Below are 20,319 nucleotides of genomic sequence, written 5' to 3' on the forward strand. Positions count from 1 at the left end.
TGTGTACATAAGACTGGACCCTGTGAGCCCCACAATTGAATACTCTAAATGTGACATTATGCATAATGAGTACTTATATTTTAGTAACACTTATACTTACTAAGCAGGACATTTACCTGTAGCTGTAATATTGCAACTTTTACTTTAAGTAAAAAAATCTGATATCTTCTTTCACTACTGGTAAAATCTCGTCAGTCTGCAGTCGGATAGAAAAAAACGTTTTATACTATTATATATTAAATCATCAGATTATAACTCAAACATTAATGTAATAGCAGGATTGTACTCTCTGGTTGCTGGAGGTCATTTCTGCTCATGTTTTGGTTTTGTAAAAGTAGTGAAAATAGTGGGAAATGCCATCAAGTTTGTCTTGCTCAGACCTCAACATTAATACAAATGCATTACAATTAGGAGAAAAGGTAGTCTAGAACCATCAACTGTTCTTACATGAACTATTACTTGTATGATCAAAGTAGTTTTCTCTCATTGACTTATTGATTGTTGCAGCTACACTTGAATTAACTGTTGGGTAGTTTTATTTAGAACTAAACATCACATTTTTGTAATAAACCTTTCATATGTTCTATTTACAAAAAAAACGTAATTTGTTAAGTCTCTAAAGCTGTCAGACAAATGTAGTTGAGTAAAAAGTACAAATATTTCCCTCTGAATTGCAGTGGAGTAGAGGCAGAACGTGGCATGACAAGTAAATACTCTGGAGTAAATGTACTTTTCCACCACTGCTATCTGGATTGTAGATTCGGCCATTTGAAAAACAGAAAAGGTGGAATTTCACCTCTTTCTGAGTCAATGAAAGTCCAACACACGCATCTTTAAATAAAAATGGTTTATTCTCTTTCAATATAGCTTTTGTTCTATCCGTAGCAGAAAAGAGCCTCCATGCCACTCAGTGCTAAAACTGGATCTCAGGTCACCACAGCATCGTAATGACGGACAAACGTCTTACGGCACAACACTGGCTTGATACTGATCCAACAACAGTCACTTTGCTCATTTTAAAAACGGGTTGGGGGTGTTGGGAGGCAGGAGTAGGAGGAGGGTTGAGGAGGAGGGGGGGGTTTGGATCTGATTTCAGACCTGATTTATCTGTGACTCGGACCAAGCAGCTCAGACCCCCCCCTCCCCCCCTGGACTTTGTTAGGAGAAAGTTTAATCCGTGCGTGTTTTGTGTATGCTGCAAAATTGACATCTTGCTCCAGTATGGCTGTTGATGTGGAGGCAGAGGTTTCTGCCACGAAAAGGTCACAAGTTGAGGTAACGAAGATTCTTCCTGATTGGACGAAAGAGGGACGATAAACAGACTAAATGTCAAACAATGATCATCTGATAGATTTTATAATAAGGAGAATTATAAAAAGTGCCATGCGTTTTACTGAGAGCTGTTTCTCTGAGTTTACTATGATACAAATGGGGTAGACATAACGATAAAAAAGCGTGTCAGTATATACAATTCAGAACAGGACTCAAACACATTAAATAAATATTAAAACCATCATGAAAATATGATTGATATATAATGATATGAGTGTAAAATACATACATGCGTGGATTACCTGCTCTCTGGTTATCATGTTGCATTGGAGCTGCTTATGGCCTTTGTGCCGTCTGTGTTGGCATTTGCCTGTTCCTTCACCACAGGATCTGATGGGGAAACATTTGAATTTTTATTATCATTTACTGTATCTGATTTACTTATCCAGACCTCAGGTAAATGAAGTAAATACAGGTACGTATTTGTCCTGGTGCCCGACCAGTTTTATAAACATGCAGCAATGTCCATAAAAGGACATAAACATACCAGTGGAACCAGACTTGTAAAATGTGATGTGATGCCTAATTTATGTCAAGTTTAAAGGAAGTGTGTAACTATGAGTTTACGAGGCGATTAAGCTCTTTGGAGTATGGAATTCAGTTTGATAAGGAAAATATAATTTACTGTACACGTTTCATGTTCTTTCTTCATAATTTCTTTTGCAAATGTGGATTAGAGCGGGAGAATCCTTGTGGCTGGATGTGATCTGATTGCAGAGGTGAGAGCTAAACAGACTCTTTAATCTGGACTGATATTTAAAAGTGAAACTAAAATGTACCTCAAACACACACAGCGTTTTTAACAATAAGTAGGAGAGGAGAAACTAGATCTGTAATCTATAATTGACTGGTGGCAGTATTTAGAAAACATGGATTCTGTCCGTATGTGTTGGTGTGAGTACTAACAGAAGTATGGGTGCTGCATGGCCTCGGCAGCGGTCAGCCTCTGCTGGTGGTCGTAGCGCAGCAGCTTGTCCAGCAGGTCCAGAGCCTCCGGACTCACCAGGTGCTGGTTCTCCGACTGGATGAACTGCTCCCAACGCTTCCTCGTTTGTCTGCACACAAACATTGATCATGACTAAAATGTCTCTTTTTTTGTTATGTGAATTAAACAGTTGTGGTGACAATCTAATAAGATTAACAATGATGGTGTTTTATTAAAGTGTGACTGTTAAACCTACAATACCAGGACACTGATACGGCTAAATAGAATTCAGCCATTGTTCACTTTATAATTTACACTTGTGCTTTTCCTACTGTCAAAAGGTCAGCTGTTTTGAGTAGTTTACATATACTAAATGCTAAAATCTGATTTATGGAACCAACTGCACATTTCTTAAATACCTCAATTTAAAGGATATAATTACGTTTTCATTATGCAAAAAGGTAAGTTTGTTTTTAAACAGAGCAGATGTCCAAACATGTTACATCAACAGTGGATCAAATGACTAAAGGTAACATGAAAGGGGAAACTGACCATTTTCAGTACTCTAGTCTTATGACGCACAAAAACAAAGCAGCTAAAACAATGTAATACATAACATATTTAAGATAAATATGTTGTATAAAACTGCATCTTTGACCAAATACATTGCCAAAGAAACAACTTGTTCACGTATTGTGTTTTGAATATATTTGATTATGTTTCTGGTAATAAATCCTGATACTCACTGTCCCAGCAGGTCTTTGAAGCGAGTGTCCAGTTCTATGTGATATTTGTGCAGGTAACCAAAGAGCTCATCGGTGCCCAGAACTTTAGCAATGCGGACCAGCTGGAAGAAATAACAAATGTAATCCCTTAATTACATATTTTGGATACATTATCAAGTACAAATGCATATTGGTTCCAATATTTAGTTCTTGATTTTACATTTGAGTGTTCAAATAATAGACTGGTCACCTGGTCGTAGTTGTCCTGGCCGTGGAAAAACGGTTCCTTCAGAAAGATCATGCTGGCCAACATGCAGCCTAGACTCCACATGTCCAAACTATAGTCATACATCTGGAGGGAGGAAATAAGAGAAAATCAGACACAAAGAAACGATTTAAAAGAAGACAAGGACTTGTGTGTTTTGTCCTCATTTGAAGAGTAAATATCTGTAAAAGCACTTGCCTGATAGTCCACTAGCAGCTCAGGGCCTTTGAAATAGCGCGAGGCCACCCTGACGTTGTATTCCTGAGCGGGATGGTAAAATTCTGCCAAACCCCAATCTATAAGACGCAGCTGAGACACAGAGAGGGACAATTAAAACGTTTTACAATGCAGGGTAACATTTCAGCGTCAATCTTTTTTTTTTTTATATCGCAAATTAATTTAACTGTTTATTTTCATTGGAAATGTTACTACTAACATTTTTAGGTTTATTCATTATTTTTTAATGCACATTCTTACTTTAACTTAAGTTTATTTATTATGATTTATTTAATCTCCTTTAAAAATCAAGCTAATGTCACAACACCCAATTTCCCCTGGGATGAATAAAGTATTCTGATACATTTTTGTGTGTGTGTTAGATCGGCCACAGCTGACTTTTGGGGTGTTTAACAAAATGAAGGATATTATGACATTTTTAGGAATGTTAAGATGACTTGGAGCTGGTGGCACCTTGCATGGCAGCCAAAGCCGCTGTATGAATGTGTGTGAATGCTCACTTGAACATGTAAAGCGTCCTGAGGGGTTGTAAAGAATGGTAAAGCGCTCTAAAAATGTCGTAGCCAGTACCTTTCTCATCTGGTGGTCGATCATCACATTGTGGGGCTTCACGTCCCGGTGCATGATCCCCATACTGTGGCAGTAGTCCAGAGCCTTAGAGAGGAGACAGAGACACACAGTCAACACTGCAGCCAGTCTGTAACAGTCCATGCTGCCCTGCTCTCTCTTTATCCTAGTGGGTATCACCGCTCCAGATTTCTCTTCTCAATGATTAAACAAAGTCAGGACTCCTAAAGACTCATAAAGCCAAAAGGAAAATAACTCGGGTTGTTTTCATTATTGATTGCTAACTTGATTGTATTTTGTTCTACTTGATTAATCATTTATTCAATAAAAATGTCAGAAAATAGCAGAATGCCTAAGATTACATGTATGAAACTTCCAAATCCTGTCTTTTTACAATTTTCTCAGCATTAGTCTGCTTACTGTCTATTACTGAAGATAACCCTACAAATGAACGTCCACACTCGCAGGTTTTTGTTTAAAAGTGGTAAACAACGATGAGTATTCCATAAATAAGTCATTATAGAATTTAGATAAATGGAAAGGTAGACAAAATGTGTTTTTACCTTGAGCAGCTCATACATGTAGAAACGGATATCATAGTCAGTCAGCTTCTGGTAAAGCTCCTGCAGAACAACAATGTTTGGAGAAATGATAATAAAAAAAAAACAGTGAGCAGCTCAACTGGTGTCCATACACAATACACTCTTACTAGAGGGTTATTATGCATGTTATTAATAATGATACCAATGGTAGTTCTATACGTATGATGACGGCCAAACTTAAGTACCTTAAAATCTGTGTTATTGATGCACTCAAAGACAAGCGCTGGTGTTCTGGACTGCAAAGAGAGGACAACACAAGGCTTAACTGAGGACAGCAGCAGGTAGGTGGAGATCATTATCACACACTCACACACACGGTTACCAGCATGACTGGATTATCTCCACTGGCGGGCCCACATGCATCAAAGGGATGGATCTAACTCACCACCGGGTCTTTGACCGTGTCCACCAGGCGGATGATGTTGGTTCCTCCACGCAAGTTTTCAAGAATTTTGATTTCACGTTTGATCTTCTTCTTCTTGACGGGCTGCGGAAGAAAACAAGTGGTTCAAAATACAACAATATGATGAAATAAATAAATGTACGTTTCTAAATTGCCCCCTATGTTTATATAAACAGAATTGTGTGAAATAAGTCATTTGTAGGTGTTTTTGTATTCTCACTTGGAATTTACCAACATTTGACCAGCAGAGGTTGCTACAGGGAGACTCTGAGACTTCTTATTGAGTACAAATTGGTAAATCAGCATAACCCACCAGACCAGAGGCCTGTACTACGAAGCCGGATTTTCGCTTAGCCGGCTGACTTCAGGGAAAACTCTGGGTTTCCGGTCCTACGACGCTGGTTCTCTTTTTAGCGGGCTAGATCTCCATGGTAACTTATGCTGAGCGGCTAACCTCCTCGGGAGGAGGTTAGGTTGCAGGCTAAGAGATCAACTCAGTGAAAGCACCGCCTGCTGACCAATCAGAGCTCCGTGTGCGGAGTTTAAAGCGATCAATTCATATTACAGGATAGAGGAAATACAGAAAAACTGCTGTTGCAGGAAAGACTGCCGGCAAAAATCACCGACTGAACGTGAAAATTAATAGAATATCCCCTCCCATCTTCAGAGCAATCTGACTATTATAACAATAGTGTTAAGAAAGCTTACTTAAATATCTGCCACAACATAAGTAACCGGATCAAAGTAACATTATGTACAGTCCGCGGCACTGTGAGTGCAGACGTCGATGTGTCCCATTATCATTCATATCATATCACATCATAATGTATCATATATTTCCTTATCCGAGTCAGCTTCTTGAGCCGTATCTGGCCGTGCAACACTCACAGTGTCACATACTGTATGCAGAAGTATTATTTTAAGCAACACATTAAGTTGACGAAACACTCGAGTCAAATGTAATTAAAGTCAGATCCACTCGTGTCTTGGACGGGGCAGTGATATCATAAAAGTGTTAATGAACGTATTCAAACGCTTTTTCTTTTACCAGCTGTATTCACCTTGCAGGTGCAGCTATGTGGCTTTTATCCTGGATAAAGTGTTTAAGTCATGGATGTTTAAAGTTTAACGTCTTCATATTTGACTAATATTAAAGTTCACTTTTCATTCAGGAAGTATGACGCTGCGCTGTCAGTACGCTTGTCCATGTTTGTGATTGGTCGAATGCTCCAAATACCACCCCTTTCATGTGAACGCGCACCTAACTAGATAGGACACGGCTGGCTTGAGCGATCCACTTGATAACCAGCGTCGTAGTACAGCTTAGCGAGAGCGCGTATGTTTTGGATTAGGCCAACCGGCTAACTCAAACATATCCAGGTTAGGTTGAACCGGCTTCGTCGTACAGGCCTCAGATCAAGCGAACGAAAAAAAGAAAATAAATTGTATTTGCCTGCTACAGTGCTGTTGCTCAATACTGGAACAATCCCTTAGACACAAACTCATTGGAAAATAGGAGCTAGTTAAAGAATAACACAGGTTTCTTCTAATGATAGCAGTTTGTATTGGACAGCGCCATATATCTTATCAATATGCTCACTTTGTCCTACAACATGTCACTGATTGTCATTGACGTGTAGACAACAAGGATATTTATACTGGGAAAAAAATCGGAACACTTTTGACCGGATTTGGATGGACGGGTGTAACTTTATATTAAAAGAAATCCAGATAATAAGCTAAAATATACAATGTAAAAAACTACATTGTAACAGTATATCCAATTCAGAAAGATTTGAAAAATAAATGTAGAGTCACGACTGAGCTGTCCAGACAGTTGGAAAAAAAGTTAGGAAAATGTCACATAAAGGAAAAATAACACTCACCTTGAGGATTTTCACCACAACTTTTTCATTGTTGGTCACATTTATGGCCTCGAACACTTCACTGTACTTCCCTCGACCCAGTTTACGCACCAACTGATAGTTGTCTTGATTGCTGAGGAAGAGAGGAATATTTAGCTCAATTTAAACAAAAATATATCTTCATGAGCAAAAACAACTGTCTCCTTTTTAAGAAGACTAGTAAAAAAAACAATAAATTACTAACCTTTCAAAAATGTATAACTGAACACTGTCTGTTTTAAATGTTTGTTACTGAAAATCCTTAGGTTTGGACTCTTCACATTTGTAGATGTCACCTGGGTCTCTGGGAAATTATACCAGGCATTTTTTCAATATTTTCAGACAAAAGAAGTGTTATATATATATATTCAATAGAATTACAGCTTAACTGTAACTTTAAATATTTTAAACGAGTGACCTTAAAAGTAATGTTTAAAATCCAAAGTTGAGTTCTCAAATAAAAACAAAATGTTTGGTTGACAGAAACTCATGCAAATAAAATCACGATAATAACTTTGTCTCATATGAAAGACTGACTTGATTTTCTTAATTTACAGTAATAAAGTATATTCAAACATCATGCATTTGTATTTTATATACAGGTTTTTATATAAATATCTCATTTCTGTTTGTATAAGGAAATGCAGTAAAACAATGTACACTTTAAGGACTGTCTTCGACAGGCTGCTATCTTTTCAAAATCTATGAAATGCTAACACTGTCATAAAAATTGTCCCAGTAAAAGTATGTGTTGAAAACAAGGATATATATATATATATATATACAGAAGACATATTCTGCACACAATCACATTAGACAAGATTTCGATGGACGGCTGTAACTTTTTTACACAAAAGAAGCCACCCGCTGTGAGCAGAATGAAACAATATTTTGAAATGCAGCAATGGAAAAGAGCCAATAAATAGTAAAACACTGTAACTGTACCTCCAGTTTGGCACATGCGCGTCATAGTCCCAATACTCTCTGTTCTTCTGTGTGTTGACATCGGTGTACACCCGAGCCTTGCTGCTGGCCGGCGTGGATCCGGGCATAGCTAGCTTCGCGGCTCCGTGTCGAGGACCTTTACCTCCCTCTGAATGCTTCGTGGCTCGATACTGGAAGGCAGCGCAGCGACTCTCCAGAATTTGTGGCTCTAAGAAGGTCTCTGTGCTTTGCTTACCATCGGCTTTGGCTGCTTGCGCCCTCTGAGGAAAGGCGTCAGGCCGGTGTGATGCAGCGGTGGTGCAGACTGACAGAGCTACGATGACCGAGTGTGTGAAGCCCCTGAGCAAGATGTTAGGCAGGATGGGATGAAGAGCCGCCAGCTGCAGGAACAAACAGGGAGAAGAGAGAGAATAACCTGGAGGCATTAATAACAATAGGTCAAAGTTGCCTTCTGATTTGGAAATAAAGCAAATAATACTTCTTGTATGTAGGGCTGCAACAATTTTTTCTATGCATTTATTGTTTTACATGGATGGTTTGGACTGTAATACAGTTGTGAAGTCACACAGAGCAAAATATACTACCTATATCTGGCTGCTTTAAAAATGCTACTATTTATATTTTCTACCTTGAGATTGTACTTATTTGAGTACAACGGAGCCCCGTGCCCCGTGTTTTTTTAATATATATATATATATATATAGCATCAAATTGCAACTGAAGTAATCTATCTACGGTCACTTTTCACATTGAACATGTGCTCTTTTATTAAATAAACCAAAACGCTTTCATTTTAAGTCGTGAGTTTAGTGTTTTTGACCCTAAGAAACACTGATGCATTAATCAATAACAATAATCCACAGCTCCTCTCTCTGCTCCAGAGGATTTAAAAATATATATAACCCCCCCCCCCCCCAGGCAGCACCCCCCCAAAGCAGTAAACCTAGGGGAAACACAGAATGTTGTTCCCTTTGCTGTTACATTGTAAATGTACCTGCTTTGCGATGAATAAAGGATTTCTGATCCTGATCATCTGTCACAAAAACCAAAGATTTCAAATTAAAAAATAGGCACCGATTCAATTTTGATTATTGACAAATCAATTAACTTATCATTGCGGCTCTACAGTGTTATACTCCAAAGCTGTAAAAATGAGCATGAGAGTAACACTAATTGATGATTTAAAGATTGGGATTTGTTCAAATTAAAAAAGAAAGATTTCACTACCTTTTCTCAATGAAGACCACAGTAGAGTGAGTGTAGACCAAAAACGGCCGCCCTTTGACTTGTTAAACCTGGACTAGATTAACATGGAGACCCTACAGAGTGCTGCAAACCCAGAGCAGTATTTTTGGAACTGTCTGTCTTTTGCTTTTTTTTCTGATGAGGCCAAAATCAGACAAGGTCAACCTGAAAAACCACTGCACCTAAACAAGGAGACCTTGTACACAGAACAAACATCCACTTGGTGACACAATGTATTGTCAGGTTGTGTAACCCTCCAAGAACACAGCTTCCCCATGCTCACAGACTATTTTATCATAGTCCTCTTATAAGATAACAAATATAAATGGTAATGTCACTGCTTTTTCACAACCAATACCATCTTAACTTTAAATCTAAAACACTGTACTGAAATGTGTTGAACCTGTACTTGATACACTTGGGGATTCTTAACTCTTTATACACAGGTTCCAATTTAAGATAGTGACGCTTTTATTCTATTTTTTATTTAATGAAAAAGACATGGGCAATCTCCAACTAAAATATCTTTGAATTGACATAGCTCTCGACAAATGTATTTTGAGTTGGTCATAGATAGACAATGTTAACATTTAGAATCAAAAGAATCATAGGTGAATCCTTTATTTTATTTCCATTTGACTATCTTTGTGTATACACTAAGACCCTCTTCTTACACATAAATATGAACACCTAGTTTCAGAATGGGAACGGTTTATTATCAGAAGGAAAACCCCCAACAATGCCAGATCATTCGTAAATCTGGATGGATTAAAACAGAACCGTTAGATTTGTGATTAATCCTATTTTTAAAAAGAGAAAATCTATCGTTTTTTCTCATCAAACCTGGACAGGGTTAACAATTATATTCAATGAAACTGTCTAAATCTCCTTTTCATATAACATCAATGCATTTTCTCTATCCACATCACAACAACCCAGGGTTAGACAAAGTATAACTGCAACAGACAAACATAAATGCAATTCAGTTTCAAACCTCGGTTTAGGTTTGTCGAAGCTTTAAATACCTCAACGAAAAAGGTGTGATTTCACATCATTTTCTCGTTTGGATCACTTTAGACCAGGCCTAGCTTTATTGAAAACCAGGTATTTGAACTTGTAAAACCTAAACTAGATCAGCTTGGAGACCCTTTACTATAATGTGTTATGGTAAACCCATGTCTTATCTAGTTAGCACCTAACCCAGCCAACAGTTTAATGTAACTACCTTTAGTTAACGTTACATTAAACTGTGTGGACCCCGTCACGACACGGGCTCTCCGGGGCCTTTTTCACCGGCAAAACAGGTGAAATTTGCACTTAAATTAGAGATTACTTAACAAAAATAATGTTGGTTAGCGCCCAGTTATCCTAAAATGTAGACATATCTGTGAGGACTTACACCATATGCGATATTTCATCCTACGCTAACTAGCTAGTTACGGTGACCTAGGCTAGCTTACTTAGCAAAACATAAAATCAAAAAATGTAAACCTTGAACGAGAAATACACTATCATACAAACTGTAAGGGATTTTAAGGTCAAATAGACACGTATAAACTACAAACAGCTCATTAGTGTCGACATTTGATAAAATGTGAGATCAATAACGGGGGCTAAAGTTAGCCGGCTAACCTCGTCGTAGAAATATCCGAGCTCACAGGAAGTCCGCCCGACATGAACGTTAGCTCGTTAGCACCTCGTTAGCCGTGCGTTGCTCTCCGTGCAGCTGGTGCAGCAGGTCCAGGTTTGAGGACAGTGATAATATGTGTGTATATCAGCAGTTTCGGTGATATATTAATTTCCTCGGATGGGTGGTGGAGGTACATTTAGCAGCGGTTCGTTAGCAGAACCAGGATGCTCTTCCCTCTTGCGGTAAACATCACCCGGATGTGAATCAAAAGCTCAATGACCCGAAAATGCAACAAAAAAAAGAAGCAATTAAACATACCTTGGAAATAATAATAATACCAAAAAAAGAGAAACGATTTTTTGTAAGAATGTATTTAGATCAAGATGTATATTTAAAGATGTAGATGCTCCATTACTTTTTGAAAGAAAAAAAACATATATATAAATATAAGAGCAAACAACACAACACAAACAAGGTGTTAAAAATACTTTTAAAGCATATTAACACACATTAAAAAAATAGTATATATGTATTACATTTTAGATTAGGTGTTACTACTCATAATAGGATTAGTGAAACTGTACATAAATGCTAAATCAATTATCTGATCTTTTAATTTCTTTAAATTTAAAGGAATTCAATAATATAAATATATATATATATATATATATATATATATATATATATATATATATATATATATTAATTGAATCTTGTTTTATGCTCTGGTCATTTGTCAATCAATAATATATATATTATTGATTGACAAATGACCAGAGCATAAAACGTGATTATTGAAATCTTGAAATGTTAGGTTTTGGAGAATAGTTTAAGTTTTGGATGATCACATCTTTAACAAGAAGTTGTGATTAAATATTTGATAGTGCCTCTAAAAGGTGTTTTTCTTAGAAATAAAAAGAGGTGTCCATAAACAATCTAAGAGCTCGCTGATTATGAAATCAAATATTCTTTGTTGTTGTGATGACTGTTATCTGTCTGTTATCAACAGAAATTCAGCAAATGCTTCAATTGATCAGGATCTGAGCCATTGTCTGTACTCGCCAATACTTATTCTTAATATTTTATTACGATATCTACAATTAGCCTACATTCATTTATTCACCAAGGCAGCAGCAATCTAAATGGTTGATTAATATGTAACTATTTTGCTAATCAATCGTTTTCGAGGAAAATTAAATTCAAAGACATAATTTTACTATATTCTAAAAATGTTTTTGTCAGTAGATAGGGATTTTATGAGAAAATAATATTGCATATAAAGTGAAAATAATGTATACCTTATGATGAAAGTAGGCATCTCTAATTGAAATCATCATACATATACATGTTGTAGAATTGTCTGTGATGGAAAAAATGTACAACTTTTTTTTTTAATAAGGGTGGTTTATTTTTAATTGTCTGTATACAGTATGAACAGGAGTCTATATTGATATCCTTATGTGTAAATCCAACGCTTCATTAAACTTGTTCACCTCCCAACAGGAAGTTTTGAAGCAGACCCACCAGGACTTCAACCATGGCACAACCACACAGTCCCATCCCACCCCTCCCCGCTGTATTTCCCTTTCCCCTTGATTTGTAAACCTCAAAAACCTTCTATTAAATATACTGCAAAGCTTGTGAATATAAAAATCCACACAGTAAACCAAAGTACACAAATGTTTTACCTTATGCCCGACATAAACCAACACATGATTCGTAACTTTGAGGCTACTCGTATTTATCTGCTGAACGTCTGGGGCTAGGATCCCATGAGGATGTTCCAAGGCAAATTCTTAAAAAACTTAAAAAATAATATTACTTTTGTTAAATCTATCGCACAGTAACTAATGCAGCTAGTTTGTGGCAAGTGAGTTATAATATAATGCTTTAAAGTCTTGTCGGGTTAAATCTTCCGATAATCCATGTGGAATTGAAACTAAAATGTCTCGCAAGATACTGCAAGCTCATTCATAGTGAATACAAAAGCAGGTAACATAAGCACTATACAGTTTTCAATGTTTACATAAGCTTATACACACAATCTATAATATAACAGAGTAGACTATGCCATGAATCAGTAGTCATAAATATTACATTGTGCATATTCTATTGCACATGTCAAGTGTTTGTATGACATGAAAGGTATGGGTTAGTTACCTAGATGTCGTTTGTTTTAATACAAAGATGCAACAACACAGAGTTCATAGGACACGGGCTATACATTTTCACAAATCCACTTTTTTTCTTCTTCATAGGATGTTTTCCTAAATAAACCAAACCTATAATACAACAGTGATATTAAAGTGTGATAAATATTCATGCACAAACAGATGATACTACCTAAGATCTAATATGTGAAAAGATACTGCTGCACAAGCCAGCCGCTGTATACGGATGGGAGGGAATTATCGGCTAAACTGGACGTGACGTTACGAAAAAAAACACAGAATGAATCGGTACAAAAAGGCACATGGATCTCAGAGGAGCTTAGACAAGAGCACACACACACACACACACACACACACACACACACATCTGACAACTGTCTGGAAGGTCTTTCCATCATTCTCAACAACAGAATTAACAGTTACAAAACAGACGATCACATGCAACCACAGAATAATGTCCCGCACTAAACAAAACCCAGATCTTACCATATTGTTACACCTTTTTGATTCGTTTTTTTCCATGTGTTCCAAAATAAGACGGTTATTGACGATGATTAAACAACAAAGAATGAGGATGAATTCAGTCATGACTCAACAAAAACATTAAACTAATTAATGGTTCTTTGTTATACACTACAAATGGGGGAGCGGAGGCTGGCATAAGTTCCTTCGAGGGTGAATGTCATGTTTGCTCCCCAGGACTGAAGAGCAGTTCAGTTCATGGGATGCATTGTGCTTCAGGGAAACTCTCCCCCTCAGCAGTGTGCTGGACTGTGTGCTCCTGCAGTGCTGTGAGGTCAACAAAACGCTCCCCGCACCACACACACTTAAACTGTGTCTCCCGCGAGTGCACGCTCTGGTGCTTGGCCAGGTGCTCGCGTTGCTTGAAGCTCTTGTCACAGCTGGCGCATTTGAAAGGCTTCTCCCCTGTGTGAACTCGGCGGTGGCGCTGCAGCTCGGAAGAGTACCTGAAACGTTTTTCACAGTCGGGACATTTCAGTGGCTTCTCGCGGGTCGGGTCGCAGCGGTGCTGAACAAACTCGGAGGAAGACACAAAGCGCTTGTCGCACAGGGAGCATTTCAGCGGCTTCTCTGTGCAGTGAGAGTTCTGGTGGCGCTGCAGCGTTGAATTCTTTTTGTAACCTTTGCCACACACCTCGCACTTGTAGGGCTTCTCGACCTCCCCGCCACATTTGTGCCTTAGCAGTTCTCCTGATTGGCTGAAAGACTTCTGGCAGGACGCACACTTGAACAGACTTTCCATGCCGTGAACCTGCTGGTGGTAAAGCAGGTGGGATGGCTGGAGGAACCCCTTGTCACAGAGGTTACACTTGAAGGGGCGATCAGCTGGATTTTTGTGTGTGCGTCGGTGGCGTACGAGAGCGTACTGCTGTTTGAAGCTCATCTGGCACTCCTCGCACTGGAAAGGTCGCTCCTCTGAGTGCGTGCGTTCATGCTGCCGCAGATCAGATGGGCGTTTGAAGCTCTTTCCACAAGAACCACAGCGGAAAGGTCTCTCCCCTTCCGGCTGGCACTGATGGTGCAGGAGCTCCGATGACTCCTTAAAGTGCATTTCACACAAATTGCACTTGAAGAGGTGCTCGCCTGAATGAGCGTACATGTGCCGCACGAGATGAGAGCGGTGCTTAAAGCTCTTCTCGCACACGGCACATTTGTACGGCCGCTCGGAGCTGTGTGTCCGCTGGTGGTGCGCCAGATGTGAAGACTGGCTGAAACTTTTATCACAAGTGTCACATTTATATGGCTTTTCACCGGTGTGCACTCTCTCGTGGCGGGTTAGCTCTGACAAATGCCTGAAGGACTTATGGCACACTGAGCACTTGTATGGTCGGTCTGGTGCAGAGGCCTCAAAGGAAGGAGGAGACGAGGCACTGATTGCTGCACCGTCACTGGACGTCTCACCAGTGGAGGGCTGCTGGGGGTTGGCAGCTGACAAGGTTGGCGAGTTATTTCCAGAACCTGGCCGGTATGTTTTCTCACAGATGGAGCACTTCATTGGGTTGTTTCCATTGCCATGCGAGTTGTGATGCTGGGCCAGCGAGGTGAGCAGAGAGAAGCCCATCTTGCACACACCGCACACAAAAGGCTTCTGCTCCACCTGCACACACTGATGCTCCAGCAAGTCCGTAGCCTGGCTAAAGATCTTCATACACTGGGTACACTGGAAGGATCGGTCTTGGTTCACCATGCACTGGTGCTCATGAGGGTTGGCCAGGTGAGAGATGTCATGGCCACAGGCTCCACACTTGTGCCCTCTCTCGCCCCCTACCTGTAAGGAGGGCTGCTGGGCTTGAACAATAAGCTGCTGGCCGTGCTGGGGTTGTTGCATGGAGGCATCTTGCTGCAGGACCACTCCATACACTGTGCAGCCCAGAGAGTTTTCAGTTCCCGGGGGGAGTGTGTGCACAACCGAAGGTGGAGCCACTGCATGTTGCTGCTGCCACGCCTCCGTCATCCTTCAAATTCGCAGCTCTCTGGAGATGAAGGGGGTTTCAGTGCTGAACTGAAGAGGGTGGATGTGTTTTAATAAATGGTAGCCAGCACACTGAGAGGCTGAGTGCTATATCTGCCCTTAAAAACGTCGTTTAAGGTGTTAATACCTAAAGGGGAAAAAAAACAAATTACTAAGTTGAATTTTCTGAGTATGAAATGCAGGGCTGATAAGCTGCCAGTTTACATTACAATTATATATTATAAATAGCAATGTAAAATAAAACAACACTCATTCATAACGTGTGTTTACATTTCATCCAGAGGAGGTCCTCTAGCCAGTTTCACAATATTGTGAGTGGCTGATCAAGTCTTGTAGAATACAATTGAAAGAAACCACCTAAGCTAGCTTGAGGGGCCTGCAACTTATCCTCCAGTTATTCAGGAAATATATCGTTAAGTGATATGTACACATTTGTATCAGTAAGACAGACCGTATGGTGTCGTTTAGAGAGCTGACGCACTTTCTATAAACGGAAATAAGAGAATAACGTTTAACCTGAATTGGGCTCGGTCTATTTCCTGAAATACCAATCAGGCACGCAATAGTCCCCTTTTTCAGTGTAATGTGTATTGAAAACGTTTGCTACGCAATGCAAATGTCTTAATCATATCTATATTTCTTATCTCGGGTATTATTATTTTTTCTGCAGGTTTATTTAATGGTTTGGTTTCTGTTCCAGGATGTAGCTCCCCGACGTTAGCCTGTCAGCTTCGGCAGCGACGCTAACAGCTAACCGCTAGCTCCAGCTAACTGGCTTCCTCCGAGATTATGATCCGCTATTTCACACATTAATAAACATTGCTTTGTATTATCGTCCCGATATCACCATCACACAATAACAAAAGCACAAAAAGGAAAGGCGACAGAAGCGAAGAGCCTTGTGAGCTACCGTCGCTTCGATTGCCGCTTTCTGAAAGGCCACAATAACCGGTCGATACGAAGCTCCGCTGTAAACGGACCCCAAATCAGACTAGGCCTCCCCGGAGCTGCGGGGGGAAATTCACCTCCTCTAGAGGAGCCTCGCACATCTGCAAATAACAACATTTGCAATCTAAAATAAAAAACATACCTTACTGGACCCGCTTATCGGTGCTTTTCACTGCCGTCTCTCGCCTGAGGTCGACAACCTTCGGTATATTTAGGACTCGGAGGACCGGCGGTGGAGGGGATGCGGTTGAAGCCGGACGCCATCCTCCTGCAGACGGACGGACACCGGAAGCCGCCACGCAGTGAGCTGTCGCCGCGGATCTGCTGCTTCTACAGCCGCTCCATCCTGGAGGTACACTCAGGAGTCCCCAAAACAGCCCTGGGTGGAGATTTCCTGCTTTTTGAGTTAGTTTCAAGGGCATCCAAACAAACACAATACGAGCCGAAAAGATTTTTGCAAATGTAATTCTACAATCTGACTGTAGGGGGGAGTGTTTCTCTTCTTCAAGCATCGTAAACACTGTAAAATCACAACTGTCATCCTCACCGATTTTCAGATACTTGTTCCATAAAAATCACTTAAACAACTTTAACAGTAGTAAGTATAGCCTTAAATACATTGAATGCGTAATGTCAGCCCTTATAGTAACATCAAGAGCTATTATTCTCCTTACAAAATCTATTGTGTGTTTGCTGTGGTAGTCTACACACACCTTGTTGTAAAAGTTGAACTTTAATTATATTAACATGTAATGAAAAAAAAACTAATATTTGTTTACTAAATTAAACTACCAAACAGTAGGCCTATTAAAAAAATAGTTGCACCAGTAACAGCATTCAATTAAACTAAATTCAGCTTACTCATGAAGGCATCAGTCATACTGTAGTAATCCTAATTATGATAAAGTGTAAAGTGGCATTTTAAATAATGGTATTTCACTCACCAAAATATACCTGAATTATTATTTTAACACTGTTTAAGCGGGATGAGTCTAGACCACAGCCAAAGTTGATGTGATTCTACTGCGAAAATTGTCTTTAAAGTATTGTACAGAACTAAGTTACTCAAGTACTGTACTTAAAGGTAGGGTAGGTAAGTTTGAGAAACCGGCTCGAGATCGCTAGAATTTGAAAATACACAACCGGAGAAAATCTGCCACTTCCTTTTATAGAGCCCCTCCTCCAACACACACGAACGCGCACATGACCAATGAGGGCACGAGATAAGTTTGTGCACAGATGGAAGGCTGACAGGCAGGTAGGCCATCCAGTTATTACCTACCCCACCACAATTTTGAGATACTTGTGCTTCACTTGAGTATTTCCATTTTATGCTACGTTGTATTTCTACTCCACTAGAATTCAGAAGTAAGTGGTGTACCTTTACTCCACTACAATTATTTACTTTAGTTACTTTACAGATCTGGATGAATGATGTGAAATATAATTAAGTGTTAAATCAGACATTAGTTCCACCTGGAGTAAATGCACAAGCTACCCTGCAGTATACAAAGTCATTCAAACTAGCTGCACCTTTACCAGCTTTGAGAACACTTTAATGATCAATCATTATAAAACATATCATATATATTATTCTGACATGGACTAATCTGCAGAATGAGAACTTTTACTTTTGGTACTTAAAGTGGACCTATCATGCTATATTTGAATAATATAGTGTAGGACCATACCTATATAAGGCATATTTATACTTTTTTTTTTTCAAAATACCAAACAGATCATGCATTTTAGCCATGCCTCATTTTGCTCAATTTGACATTTTCTAGCTCTGTTTTTGCAAGGGCAGATTCAGTGAGAACAGCACCATCTACTGGCCTGGCATATGTACTACAGCGTCTCCAGCGCATTCGAACGGCAATGGCCGTGGCTGTCTCCTCCTGATTGGTGGAGTTGGCCCAATAGCCGTAGCGCCACCGTCCTGACGTCAGGACAGTGTTCAAATCTGGATCAGTTTTTATCAGATCCGTTGCAGCCCCTTTTTTAGAGATTTGGGTATGGAGGAAAATAGAGAGGGTTGTGTTTTCTGACACTTGGTGAGTTCCCTGGAACACCGGGGACACATATTCATGTATAAAAGACGTACAAAAGTGCATTTTGCATGATAGGTCCCCTTTAAGTATAATGTGATGCGAATACTTGGGTACTTTTACTTGAGTAAAAGTGGCTTATATGGCATTTTAAAAGGTTATCAAAGGAGATAGACAAAAAAGTTTTGCTAATACAATATAAATGAATTGAAATAGTTACGATTAGTAATGCTTGATTCATCAGAGATTTCATATGTTTCAGGGCTAAAGTTAAACTCCCTGGCTATAGCTACACATACAGGTTTTAGTTTAGTTTATTTTGACTTGATGTATCGTATTGTATGTATAATTCTTGGTGTCTTTAATGTTGTTTCCAAATTCTACTACTTTTACTCAAGTACAAGATCGGAGTACTTCTCCCACCTCTGGTATTGTACATATAAAACTGCAACATGATATATCCCATATCCCAATGGAAAAAAAGCAGTTTTATTGTATTATTTTAAGTTGATTCAGTCATCTCAGTCCAGGAGAGCACTCACAAACCTCATATTTATTGAGCCATCGTGCCATTATTTAAATATATTTTATTAAATCAATGAAACTACCCAACACGAAAGAAAAATGCTTCCATCAGCTACAGCGTTAAACATTCTTCTGCGTACACATGAATGAATCAATGATAATAGCCTTAAATTATAATATAAAATAATATTGTTCACAGGCCATAATGTGTTTGTGTTTTTTGATTTTCAAACTTTCCGCTGACACTTAACATCATTTTAAATATCTGGTTTATTTTAAGGCTACTTGGGTTTAAAAAAGGTTTTCACACACCTCATATTATTGGAGTTCCAAGAGCTATTGCTCTGATTCAGCCGTTTGTTTTAGCCATGAAAGTCTTCACACACTCTGATGGTTAAATAGGCGCAGGAATCTTGCATTTTAGGTTTCAACTTAATTTGCAAATGAAGGTGGGCCGTTTCACTTTAGTTTGATGTAAATCAATAATTAAGCCTGAAATTGTGAGGGACTTTTACCCTAGTTCTACTCCACTTATTTTGAGAGGTAAATTATTTACTTTTTGATTCATTCTTCAGCTTTAATAACCCAATCCTTTGCATTCAGATTAAAAAAACCTATATTGGGAAAATGGTATATCATTGTTTTTTTTCAGTTAATTGAATCACCTAGTACATTATTTAGAATTGCTGCAATATTAAAATTCAGTCAGTGATAATAGTCTATTATTATAATATACACTATATTGTATCACTCACAGAAGGGTGAGTATATTTTGGATAATAGGTAACCTGACCTTCCATACTTTAAGAACATTTAGCTGATCATATATATTTTTTATATACAACCGTCACATCAGTAATGCTTGTATGTTCATATAAGGCATTTTAAAAGTTTATCGAGGGAGATAGAAAAAAAAATGTTGCTAATACAATATAAATGAATTGAAATAGTTACGATTAGTAATGCTTGATTCATCAGAGATTTCATATGTTTCAGGGCTCAAGTTAAACTCCCTGGCTATAGCTACACATACAGGTTTTAGTTTAGTTTATTTTGACTTGATGTATCGTATTGTATGTATATAATTCTTGGTGTCTTTAATGTTGTTTCCAAATTCAATAATCATAGCTTTTATTATAATATATATTACAATATATACATTAATGTACAAGTATTAATGTGAACAGATTTATTTCAGTTCAGTGGACTCATCACAACTATAATGCGTACAGCCTTTGGACATATTTCAGTAGCAGATGATCCATGTAATAAATAGAGTGTTTGTCTAAGCCCATAGGGTTGACTTTACCATTCAATGTCATCACAGCAAACAATATGTTTCTCTTACTGCAG

General features: G+C 38.7%; 2 protein-coding genes across 3 annotated transcripts; both read right to left on the reverse strand.

The window, feature by feature from the left end:
- Nucleotides 1-830: 830 nt before the first annotated feature.
- csnk2a2a (casein kinase 2, alpha prime polypeptide a) lies at nucleotides 831-11,045 on the reverse strand. 2 transcript variants are annotated; one of them, XM_034116070.1, is made up of 13 exons: nucleotides 10,783-11,045; nucleotides 7,906-8,285; nucleotides 6,943-7,054; nucleotides 5,039-5,140; nucleotides 4,839-4,889; nucleotides 4,615-4,674; nucleotides 4,055-4,138; nucleotides 3,446-3,556; nucleotides 3,233-3,334; nucleotides 3,004-3,104; nucleotides 2,239-2,387; nucleotides 1,575-1,662; nucleotides 831-1,291 (listed from the first exon to the last, which is right to left on the reverse strand). In XM_034116070.1, exons 2-12 carry the CDS (start codon nucleotides 8,010-8,012, stop codon nucleotides 1,589-1,591), a joined length of 1,053 nt encoding a protein of 350 aa, XP_033971961.1. In that variant the 5' UTR covers nucleotides 8,013-8,285; nucleotides 10,783-11,045; the 3' UTR covers nucleotides 831-1,291; nucleotides 1,575-1,588. The 2 variants fall into 2 exon arrangements, with proteins under 2 accessions (XP_033971961.1, XP_033971962.1); XM_034116071.1 differs by having other exon boundaries at nucleotides 1,562-1,662.
- Nucleotides 11,046-12,171: 1,126 nt separating this feature from the next.
- Nucleotides 12,172-16,860, reverse strand: LOC117471222 (zinc finger protein 319). Its single transcript, XM_034116072.1, has 2 exons — nucleotides 16,536-16,860; nucleotides 12,172-15,572 (listed from the first exon to the last, which is right to left on the reverse strand). Exon 2 carries the CDS (start codon nucleotides 15,425-15,427, stop codon nucleotides 13,670-13,672), a length of 1,758 nt encoding a protein of 585 aa, XP_033971963.1. The 5' UTR covers nucleotides 15,428-15,572; nucleotides 16,536-16,860; the 3' UTR covers nucleotides 12,172-13,669.
- Nucleotides 16,861-20,319: the final 3,459 nt, after the last annotated feature.

Source organism: Trematomus bernacchii, unplaced genomic scaffold (genome assembly GCF_902827165.1).
Source record: "Trematomus bernacchii unplaced genomic scaffold, fTreBer1.1, whole genome shotgun sequence".
Classification (NCBI taxonomy): domain Eukaryota; kingdom Metazoa; phylum Chordata; class Actinopteri; order Perciformes; family Nototheniidae; genus Trematomus; species Trematomus bernacchii.